This window comes from Octopus bimaculoides, chromosome 4, assembly GCF_046866305.1.
Source record: "Octopus bimaculoides isolate indiv1 chromosome 4, ASM4686630v1, whole genome shotgun sequence".
NCBI lineage: Eukaryota > Metazoa > Mollusca > Cephalopoda > Octopoda > Octopodidae > Octopus > Octopus bimaculoides.
Genome location: NC_142931.1, coordinates 20,040,475 through 20,053,434, shown reverse-complemented (window position 1 = coordinate 20,053,434; position 12,960 = coordinate 20,040,475). Strand labels below are relative to the sequence as shown.

Here is a 12,960-nt window from a genome sequence, read left to right as displayed (position 1 = left end):
TCCTTTCACTGACCAACTCTTGCACTGTTAACTACACCCAATCCTTTCTCCAACATCCCTCTGGAATTATTTCCTTACACATATTTTATTCCTGTGACCATTAACTTCTATGAATTGTCCAAGAGTAATGTTGCACTGGGCTTCTGAAGACCCACAAAAGTAATGGGTATAGAACATGCCCTTAGATTTTTTTCTTCTTTTCATTTTTTACTTGTATCTATTATTGGACTGTGGCCATACTAAGGCATCTCCTTGAAGAGTTTTAATGAAATAAATGAACCCCAGTACTTAATTTTTAAGTTTGGCACTTATTCTATAGGTTTCTTTTACTGAACTGCTGTGTTATGGGGATGTAAACAAACTAATACCTGTTGTCAAGTGATGGCGGTGATACACACACACACACACACACGCACACACGCACGCATGCACACACTCACTCACTCACATGACAGGCTTCTTTCAGTATCTGTTGGCCAAATTCACTCACAGCCTGAAACTATAGTAGAAGACACTTGCCCAAGATGCCATGCAGTGGAACAGAACCTGAAATCATGTGGTTACAAAGTGAGCTTCTTACCACTTAGCTATGTCTGTGCCTTGCTTGTTTAGATTTCATTTTTATTTGGTAAGAGACGCTGTAGATTTGCAGCATTGAGCATTTATTAATCAATGCTGAGAGTGAACAAGAGATCAATCAGTTACTTTGATTGTCTTAGAGAATGACTATTGCAATCACAGTAAATTTTGAAAGAAAAAAGGGAACTATCTACACTAGACATTAGTACAAAGCTAAAAGCTACAAATTTATGTAAGGGAATGTATAGTCAGCCAAATCAGCTACTTTATCTACCAACTCTGAATAATTAAAGTAAAAAGTAGGACAACAACAATTTTTGTTGTGATTTTATTTATTTACTTATTTTTCAAAAAATATTTCAGAACAAAATAATGTAAGTAATATATATTGAATTACAACGATACGAGTACATTTAATACTCTTTTACTTTTTATAATGAGAGTAATATGATTAGGAAAAAGTTTTTAAAATGTAATGATTAATAAATTAATTATCTTTTTTTTTTAATGAATTTTCTTTATTTTCTTTTCGAAAATTTAAACCACTACATATTTGTTTTCTTTTTTATTGTGGTCGGATTTCATCATATACCCCATACACATGCACTCACACATCTATATCAATATTATCACAATCACTCATCTATCTTTATGTTCTGAATTCAAATTCTGCCAAGATCGACTTTGCTTTCCATCCTTTTGGGGTCAATAAAATTCCGTGGTACTTCGTCGGTTATGACGATGAGGGTTCCAGTTGATCAGATCAATGGAACAGCCTGCTCGTGAAATTAACGTGCAAGTGGCTGAGCACTCTACAGACACGTGTACCCATAACGTAGTTCTTGGGGATATTCAGCATGACACAGTGTGACAAGGCTGACCCTTTGAATTACAGGCACAACAGAAACAGGAAGAAGGAGTGAGAGAAAGTTGTGGTGAAAGAATACAGCAGGATTCGCCACCACCCTCTGTTGGAGCCTCATGGAGCTTTAGGTGTTTTCACTCAATAAACACTCACAATTCCCGGTCTGTGAATCGAAGCCACGTTCCCATGACCGCGAGTCTGCTGCCCTAACCACTGGGCCATTGTGCCTCCACGGTCAATAAAATAAGTACCAGCTGATTGTTGGGTTCAGCTTACCCTCTCCCTTGAAATTGCTGGCTTTATACGCACATGTGTGGTGACACATAAAAAGCACCGTATACACTCTGTAAAGTGATTGGCATTAAGAAGGGCATCAAGCTGTAGAAAGCAAGCTAAAACAGACAACTGGAGGCTGATGTAGCTCTCTGGCTTGCTAGCTCCAATCAAACCATCTAACCCATGCCAGCATGGAAAATAGATTTTAAATGATGATAGTAAGGATGATGTGTATCAACATTGTTGTTTCAATGGCAACTTTCCAATATGTACCTGGTGCAAATGAAATTCATTAACTCAGCTTTCTATGGCCAGATGCTCTTCCTGTCACCTTCCCGTACCTGTTTCCAAGTAATATTGCTGCTCATCCTCTGAACATAAACAGCACAAAGGCTTGGCGTGATTTTGTAGAAGATTGCAAATGGAACAGCACTGATTCTATGATTGTAACATTTGTTTACAAGCAGCTACTGATCTCAAAACAAGGTGACACAAACACACACACATATGTGTAAATGCATACATACATATATGCTTGCACATGTGTGTGTGTTTGAGTGTGTTTTTGTGTATAATCCAAATACAGAGACAAAGAAAGAGTTTAGCACATCTTTAATGACCAGTTATAATTATTTCAGTTATGTTATATTTGCAGTTTTATATATTGGTGGCACTTCATCAGACTTGCATCAAAAAGTGTACTTTATATTGTGCATCCATCAAGCATTGTATGTTGCTTATAATATGTATACGTATTTAAGTGTATGTATGTATATATGTGTGCTTGTGTGTATACACACACATAAACACACACATACACACTCACACACATAGGATAAGTGCTGAGAAAAGTTGAAAATGCATCAGAATTTTCTTTTATATATATATATATATATATATATATATATATATATATATATATATATATATATATATATATATATGTTGCCCTGGTATGGTCATGTGTTACGTATGGATGAGGACAACGGTGTGAGGAAGTGACTCACCCTAACAGTGGAAGGAACCTGTGGAAGAGGTAGACCTAGGAAAACCTGGGATAAGGTGGTGAAGCATGACCTTTGAACATTGAGCCTTACAGAGGCAATGACAAGAGACGGAGACCTTTGGAGATATGCTGTGATTGAGAAGACCTGGCAAATCAAGTGAAATCGCAGCTATGGACCAATGCCAGTGTTGCATGATCAGCCCATTTAAAAGTACCCTTGAAGCATCGGGCGATATGATATGCTTGAGAAGACCTGTCGAGTCAAGTGAAATTGAAATCATAGCCATGGCTAGTGTCGCCCGACTGGCTTTTGTGCCGGTGGCACGTAAAATGCACCATCTTAACATGGTCAATGCCAGTACTCCCTGGCTGGTTCCCATGCCTGTAGCACGTAAAAAGCAGCCACTACACTCTCAGAATGGTTGGCATTAAGAAGGGCATCCAGCTGTAGAAACATTGTCAGATCAGATTGGAGCATGGTGCAGCCCACTGGACGTTAAATGATGATGATGATGAGAAGGAGGAGGAAGAGGATGATGATGATGTGTGTGTGTTTGTGTGTATATATATTGTATAATTAAACCTAGTTTAACTTTGTAACGTAGGTGGAGAATAATTTTATGCTATGTGTTTATATGTATGAAAAATAAAAATATACTCACACACACACACACACACACACACACACGCACACACACACACAGACACACACACACACACACACACACATTTATATTTACATGTATGTGCATGCATGCGTGTCTGTATGTGTTTTGTTCTTATCAAAGCAGGAAGAATCTTTGCAAGGCATCTCTGGCATCTCTTAATATTGGTGATGAGGGGGAAGAGATGAAGTACCTATTACTGATGCCTTTTATTGCTGCAATAGAAAACAGCATTATATTGTTACATTGAGTTATCCTTAGGTCATAGACCAGGCCAGACTACTTGTAGCCAAATGGATTCCTCAGTGAAAGGCATCTAGGGCCAGGTAGGTGTGGTGGTGGTGGTGGTGGTGGTGGTGGTGGTGGTGGTGGTGGTGGTGGTGGTGGTGGTGGTGGTGATGATGTTAAATGAAGTGACAGATGAATTCTACTGCTTGAGATGTTTCTCAGAAAACCCTTTATGGCTACTGAATGAAGTCAATAGATTCCTTTTTTTTTTCACTAGTCAGTAATTGTGTCTGTCTTTTAGAAACATAATTCAAGAAGTATTAAAATTGGCATCAAATAAAAGACAGACAGACAGAGAGTGGAGGGAGAGAGAGAGAGAGAGAGAATGAGGAAGGGGAAAGAAAGAGTGTGTGTGTGTAAAACAAAAGAGAACCAGGTAAACAGCTACATGAAAATGAAAAAAAAGCACCAAATAATGGTTGCTTCTTGTTCGCTTATTGTTAGCTGGTTTCAAAAGATATATTAGAGGTCATAAAAAGTGAACACAGGCCTAAAGACCTGGAAATTACTTACATGCTGATAATAACTCTATCTGTCTCACACACACAGACACACACACGTGCATACACATTGTACGTGTATTATTTTAACAGTAACACTTTCAACTCTCAGTCATTGCTTTCTGTTTTTTTTCTATGACCATGATTCTCAAGCGTTTTGACTTCATGGCAGACTTGTATTCAAAAACAAAACAAAACCACAACCAGTGTAGTTTGCATGCAAAAGTTTAAAATTACTTGCATACTTTAAAAAGAAATGTTTTGATGATAAAAATTTTGAAGAAAAAACATAGAAAACTGCTAACTATAGGTGCATGTAGCAACATTGAAAGAAATATTGATATTTACAGTCATAGTTAAGACAAGGGAATCCCTTTTCTTGTGGAAATAGCCTTGGGAGAAAATTCTCCTCACTCACAATATACTGAAAACACATCATTGCATTATAAGATGTGTGTATTTCTGTGTTTTTACACTTCATCAGCTATGAACAACCAAATCAGTCTTTCACAGCCGTGTAATAACCATTATTCTTATGTATATAAATACAGTAAATGACATATCTGCTGATGTGTGCTAGGCTTAGTCTAGCTGCAATTCCTTAATTAAAGGTGCGCAAAACAGCTATAATAATAATAGTATGTGCTGTAGTTTGTTGTAGTGTTCTTATTTTCACTTTCAATACAGTGAAATTAAGAACACCACAACAAATCACACCACATACCCAAGGCACACACAGCTGCATTTGGTAATTCAGTGAAAACACTTGATAAAAATAAGACTATTGAATAATAATAATAATAATAATAATAATAACAATAATACGATAATGATTTCATTTATTTGCCTCAAGGGCGAAGGATGAGGGAGACAATACAGAGACAGACATAAAATGTGGTGGTTTACATATAATAATGAAATGATGAAAAAACGTAGGTATACATAGTATACACTGGAAAAGAAGGGACATATGTATAGCATACAAAGGTAAAAAAAAAAGAAGAAAAAAGGAGGGGAGGATGATAGAGATGTGGTACTCCTGATACAGGAACACCTCTAGGAATAATTGAAGAACCCCACTGTCTGAGATTTCCCTGAAACTCTAGGAGCAAGTGCCTTCTCCAATTCTTTCTCTCCAACTCACAGGTCTACACTTAGAGAGGTATAATAATAATAATAATAATAATAATAATAATAATAATCCTTTCTACTATAGGCTCAGGACTTGACAGTTTGGAAGGGGTTTAATTGATTACATTGACACCCCCCCCCCCTCAGTGTTCAACTGGTACTTGTTTAATTAACCCTGAAGGTATGAAAGGCAAAAATCAACCTCCATGGAATTTGAACCCTCAAAGTAAAGCCAGAAGAAATGCTGCTAAACCTCTTGCCTGGTGTGCCAATAATTCTGCCAGCTCACTGCCTTGATGATGATGATAATAATAATAATAATAATAATAATAATAATAATAATAATAATGATAATAATAAAAATAAAACAAAGAAATATTAAAGAAAAACAACAATAAACTACAAAAAAATGAAGGTTATATAATACTGGAACAATATTTCCCATTGAAATGTTTTGTTACTCTACCTGCATATATCATGTTGTCTTTGATGTAAAAATAGGAAATGGTTCATTGTTTCATCAGTGAAAGAATGGTAACGATTGGATTTCTTTCAATTCAGTGGCTAGTTCATGAAAAGTTAGTGTTTTGTGTATACATGTGTGTGTGCGTATGTGGTGTGTGTGAATGTATGTATGTATGTATGTATGTATGTATGTATGTATGTATGCATGTATGCATGTATGTATGTGTGTGTGTGTGTTTGCTTGTGCTGGAGTTTAGAACTATCTGTATTAGCTCATGCATTTCACACACGCCCATAGATTCCTTTGTGTGACTGTGTGTGCATATGTGTATGTGAGTGTGTGCATATGTGTGTGTGTATGTGTGTGTGCATATGTGTGTGTGTGTGTGTGTGCTTGCACTGGAGTTTAGTGTTATATGAATGAGCACATGCATTGCACATGCGATATCTATATGTACACACACATGTATGTGTGTGTGTGTGTCTGTGCATGTGCATGCACTGGGGTTTAGAGCTATCTGAATAAGCAACATACATTACACATGCACACACAGATTCCTGTGTATATGTGTGTGTGTGTGTGTACATGCACTGAGGTGTTTAGAGTTATCTAAATGAACACGCACAATACACATGTACCCAAAGATTTCTCTTCAGTAGAGCGAGTAGGTTTGTAGACAATAATGCCTTGATATCAGAATATAAAAGATAATCTTATTCTATATAACTTCATTTCTTACAATCTACTTTGTCATTGAAAGCTAACAATGTAAGTTTTATAAAAGCAGATTTATTTCACCATCCTGTTTGTCTTGTGAGGGCTTCTAAATTGGTGATTCATGTCATTATGCCATTGTATAAATTGATGGCCATAGTTGTTGTTGTTTCCATTATTATTTACCATTTAAAGATTTATCGTGGTTGGGAGTAACCAGATATATATTTGTATTTATATATATTTTTTGTGTTAGGGTAGGGTATTTAAAAATTTCTTACTCCTTGGTGTAATTTTTGACCCCTAACACTATTAAGTTACAGATATTCTGTCAGCTTTCAAAAGAAATAATAATAGCACAGGAAAAAGATGGTATTGATATACACCAGAGAAGGTTTCGGAAAATGACAAAACAATCAGACTCTGGGATAGGCTAATAATACAAATAGGGAGATCAAGGCTAATTGGCCAGATATTGTTATCAAGGAAATTTTAGAGAAACAATACCTCCTAATTGACATTTCAGTTCCAACACATGACTGTCTCTCTCTAAAAGAAATAGAAACTGTTGAAATGCAAAGATCTGGAAACAGAGATAAGTTGAATGTGGAACCTGAAGACAGAAACAATCCCTATAGGTATAAGTATGATAAAAAAAAACATACAAACACATAACAAAAATTCAAGACTTGTGAATATATATAACATACAGCAAATAACACTGCTAAGCATCGAAAACATCTTATATAATATAAAGCACTTTCAATACGCTAAAAATAACAACACCTAAACAAAGTATACCACATATCCAAGACACACAGAGCTGTACTCAGAAGTGCAGTGAAAGCATGCAATAAAGTAAGTCTACTGAATAATAATGATGATAATGATGATGATGATGATGATGATGATGATAATAATGATAATAATAATAATAATAATAATAATAATAATAATAATAATAATAATAATAATTGGTGCTCTTCGAAGTATCAGCAATCAACTACCAACATGGCTGAAAAAGATTGGTGCAAGTGTAAAGGTAGAACACCTACAAAAATCCGCATTGCTTGGAACTGGAAGAGTTTGTGGCATTGATTTACATTTATAATAAAATAAATATATACAAATTATAAAAATAAAAAAAAAAATATACAGTACAGTACTGTTTCTACTTCGTGGATTTTGGAACACAATATCTGTGATAGTTGAGGGATTGCTGTACTTTACTGGTGCTTATTTTACTCTTTAGCATTTAAACTACCAAGTCTGGCCTGAATATTCTACCTGGTTAATGTTCGAACCAGCCAGATCTGGCCTCTCACACTTACCCTACAATATCATTCTAAAGATAATCAATTGCATCGTTGAAGTGTCAGAGATCGAGTTAGTACATGATTATTTCAAAACAATGTGAATGAATGATCATTACATGTGACAGAGTAATGTGAATGCTTCGGGGTTAAATGATTCTGGAAGAATGAGAACCACGGTTGGTTCCGATGATGGGAGTTCAGCTCCGAAATTAAAGGGAGATCTAAATACTGCAAAGCATTTTGACCAATTCTCTAAGCATTGTGTTAATTCATCAACAACAATGATTCCTTTATTTGTCTAAGAGACTTTCAAGTGTCCAGGTTAATAAAAATATGTAGTTTTTTTTTTTTTCAACATGTTCATGTAGACTACTTTTTAAGTATCTCTACAGATTTTCTGTAGAATTTAGAGCCAGCACTGAAACTTAGGGTATTTCTTATATGAATACATCTATGCAGGAGTGCCTGTGTGGTAAGTAGCTTGCTTACCAACCACATGGTTCTGGGTCCAGTCCCACTCCATGGCAATTTGGGCAAGTTTCTTCTACTATAGCTTTGGGCTGACCAAAGCCTTGTGAGTGGATTTGGTAGATGGAAACTGAAAGAAGCCCGTCGTATATATGTATATATATATCTGTGTGTGTGTTTGTGTGTGTGTGTGTGTATGTTTGTGTGTCTGTGTTTGTCCCCCAACATCGCTTGACAACCGATGCTAGTGTGTTTACGTCCCCGTAACTTAGCAGTTCGGCAAAAAAGACCGATAGAATATGTACTAGGCTTACAAAGAATAAGTCCTGGGGTTGATTTCTTCGACTAAAGGTGGTGCTCCAGCATGGCCGCAGTCAAATGACTGAAACAAGTAGAAGAGTAAGAGTATGCAAATAATGTGATTGAAGATAAAGAAAATTGGTAATGGGTGTATCAGCATATTTCAGGAATATAAAAGCTATGTGTTTACGGATGGTTAATGGGTTGGATGTGGTGTTTGGAAAGGAGCAATAACTCCCGAAACATGCATATTCATCTATTATCTATGCTTTCTATTTTCAGTCACATTGTTTACATCGACATATTCATATATGGAATGTAACTTTCAGTACTGGCTCTAAATTCTATAGAAAATTTGTAGAGATAACTTAAAAAGGGGTTGTATCACACAGCTAACACAAAAACATAGGATACAGTTTACCTCCCATCCATGTGGATTCATGTTCAATTCTCCCCCTAATTAGATCATCAGCATCAACAATATTGGTTATATCTACCTTCCTTAGATAAATTGCAAGAATACTTCTCATTTGTATATTCCATTTTTGATATGATTTCTATAGTTGGATGACCTTCTTTGACCATTTTATAGAATGCAGTGATTGCATTTTATCCTTAAAGAGTCTGCTCTGTCCTTGATATAAGGTCCTCTATACTCCATATACTTTCATTCATTTACCTATCATTTTACAGAGTGTACTGGGTGCATTATGCCATGCTACCAGCATGTAAGAGGTTCTTGTCTGAAAAGTACTTTACTTTTGTTGTCTTTATATATTTGCCAACTACTTTACTGAGTGTCCCAGATGCATTTTTTCATGGTATTAACTAAATTTCTCTTTTTCAAATGTGAATCAATAATTTCTAAAATTCTTGTAATGTATATTTGAATGTATGTGTATATCTGTCCCAATGTTTGTATGTGTGTTTACCATGCATGCATAAAGAGAGGTAAGTATCGGGGTAGTAACACCACTTAACTTACCTGTTGTAAATTCTTTGTTATCATAATGACAACAGCTGTTGAACAAACTCTTTTGTTGTTTGGTGAAAACAAAATTCAGCCAAAATATTATGTTATGATTGTGATAGATTCGTTTTACGTTTTTTGTTAATGTTTTTCACCAGAAAACTGCTCATGATTGGAAGTACTATGAGGAACAGAAATTTCAAGTTTTGGAGAACTTAAACAAAGCAGAAATGGAACTTGAAAAGGAACCAGTTGGTGGTGGCCATGACCTGGCACAAAAAGACCTAGAAGTGAAAAAGGTAAGAATCATCTGGTTTTTCTCCTGTGTCTCTCATAAATATTTTAGTAATTGTAATTGCTGTTCTCTAACCCAATCAGCACCGACCATTCTCACTTATCTATAGTACATTGTTAATCATTGTTAATCAGTTGTTATTGCGTTGCCACGGGTGATCTGCCCTGATCCAGAAGACCTGTGATCAAAGATATTCCAGCCGCAACCATCTTATCTTTAGGGGAATATCTAAGACTGCATTATCTAATAAGGCCTTCTTTTTTTAAGATGGTAGGATGTGATTTGAGTGAGAAATTTAGCTGCTATTTCTTACAGGTTTAATGAGCCCATAGATGCTTTCTGATTGTCAATTAAGCAACTAATACATTTGAAATCAGTTGAACTAGTCATTGTAACCAACAGATCTAGTACTCTCTTTCTCTCTCTCTCTCTCTCTCTCTCTCTCTCTCTCTCTCTCAATATATATATATATATATATATATATATATAAGAATTTAAGGATTGGAGAAAACGCATGTTATAAACATGCGTTTTCTCCAATCCTTAAATTCTTAAATATACTCAAATACCCAAAATTTCAAGGAGTTCCTGCCTTAAAAACAGGAGCTAACCACAGTTATTTTGTGTTCTTTGCTACATTGGTTTCTATTAACCCATTTATTCTATCAGAAGAATTTTTATTCATTAAGATAGAAAAAATACACATAATTATATATATATATATATATATATATATATATATGTATATATATATATATATATATATATATATATATATATATATATATATATATATATATATATATATACATACATATATATATATATATATATATATATAAATATATATATATATATATATATATATATATATATATATATATATATATATATATATATATATATATATATATATATATGTATATATATATATATATATATATATATATATATATATATATATATATATATAGGCGCAGGTATAGCTGTGTGGTAAGAAGCTTGATTTCCAACCACATGGTTCTGGTGGGTTCAGTCTCACTGTATGGTCACCTTGCGCAAGTATCTTCTACTGTAGCCTTGGGCCAACCAAAGCCTCGTAAGTGGATTTGGTAGATGGAAACTGAAAGAAGCCCGTTGTATATGTATATGTATGTGTTCAAATTCTGCTGAGGTTGACTTTGCATTTCATATTTTTGGCAGTCAATGGAATAAGTACCAGCTGAGCACTGGGGTCGCTGTAATCAATTAGCTCCTTCCCTGAAATTTCAGGCTGTGTACCTTTAGTAGAAAAGATCATCATTATTATTATTATTATAATCTTTATTTGTTATTTTATTTAAAATGGTACAATGTATTTGAAAGAAATTTCGCTGCTATTTCTAGCAGCTCGAATGACCACATATTTTGAGACACGGGTACTGTGGACTTGGCTGGAGTATAATATTTGTTCCTTAGTACTTACCATTGGTGGTGGATTTCTCAGTAGAGTATTTGTTGGCTACAAAGTTATTGTTATTATTTATGTGGGTGTGGGTGTGTATTTTCAGTTTGTTTAGGTTAATCGGAAGTGATTTTAGGATGGTATTATAGGAATGTTCTGCAGTGTTGTGCATGTATCTGTTGGGAGTGTCATGAAACAGAAAAGAAGTCACAATGTGGTTCAGTTGATCTGGTATCTTTATCGGCCAAATCTCTCTCAAATTACTTTCTACTCGTATGCAAATTTTGCATGAATTAGGAAATGGCAGTGAGTGAAATTTTCTAAATAGAATTATGAGCTATCACCATATATTGACTTTACAAAGTAGTCTTATATTAGGGCATATAAGCTCAATTGTTCATTTTTTTTTTCACTACAGGGGCTAATGTGTCCTAATATTAGACTATTTTCTATAGTCAATATACAGTGAAGAAGGTTCATAATTCTATTTACTTTCTACTCATCTTAAAAAGAGAGATAAATAAACATGTTGGAAAGCTCAGTTATTATTAGGTTTCATGGATGATCTAGAATGCATCACCACTGCTGTTTTTTATGGGTTAGAGGGGTTTTTGGGTCTCTTCAACATCAGATCCCAACCAAAGTTGGTAACTCCAGGCAGCAACAAACCAAGGATCTATCCTTTATATTCTGAATCATGTAGTAGCTTTCTCTTTGGCTTCAGTGATGGAATGCATGGTTCCAGCATTCATCTTGCACCAGTAACTCCAAGTCTAGTCAGAACTTTATTGAGGGATTGCCCCATGAGCCTCCAGCAGCATACTTCAGCTGGCTAGCAGTAAACTCACTAGCTCCTGGTACTAGCAAGCTTTTTTTCTAAAAGTAATACGTCAGAAAAAACACAACAAAAGATGGTCACAGCTGGAATATTGGGGCAGGAGCGAATGATAAAAAGTGGACAGAAGAAGAAAAACAAGTATATCAACATTGTAGATCAAAAACACCATGCATGAAGAAAATTCAAAAACTATAATAGGATTGTCTGCATAGTCAAGTTGCTTTATTAGATGGGAAGGGACACACACAGAGTACAGTGATACAAATGTTGAATGTTACTCATGATTCATTAGTTTGTTCAGCTTTTACATGTTTAGTGGCTAATTAGAAAAAAAAAATCTATAATTTCTAGCATAGGCACGGGGCCAGAAACTTGTGGGGATGGGTTAGTCAATTATCTCAAATACTGGGGTCGATATAATTGATTTATATCCTTCCCCTTCCAAATTCGGGTCCTTGTGCCTATGTAAGAAATCAATTAAAATAAGCTACTACATTATATGTTTTGTGTGTGTTCATGCATACAACACATCTCTTTAGAATTTTGCTTGTGAGAGTACAAATGTATGTATGCAAGCTGTTAATGATTTTTTTTTTATTCTGATCTATTATTTATTTATTTCATAACCATTTTCTCACATTAATGTAGGTGGGTTGGCTTTCTTACAAAATTAATATTTACATATTGTGGGAGTAACTGGTTTTGTAGTGGGATATATTTTTAACAACTATCCATGAAGCATAATGGAACTTGATAGGTGAACCCTGATAGAGTAGAATTATGATCAAAATCATTCTACCCATGACCATTCCATCTTTTTATATGTTCTAGACTGTATA

At 34.9% G+C, this 12,960-nt stretch overlaps 1 protein-coding gene across 9 annotated transcripts in view; it reads left to right on the top strand.

Moving 5' to 3' along the window:
- Positions 1–12,960, top strand: part of LOC106881484 (muscle-specific protein 300 kDa) — an 815,448-nt gene that overhangs the window by 251,366 nt on the left and 551,122 nt on the right. For all 9 annotated transcript variants that reach the window (XM_089350452.1, XM_014931925.3, XM_089350453.1 and 6 more), the window contains one exon: positions 9,703–9,843. In XM_089350452.1, coding sequence (XP_089206578.1) covers positions 9,703–9,843 — 141 coding nt within the window. The remainder of the gene's footprint in view (positions 1–9,702; positions 9,844–12,960) is intronic.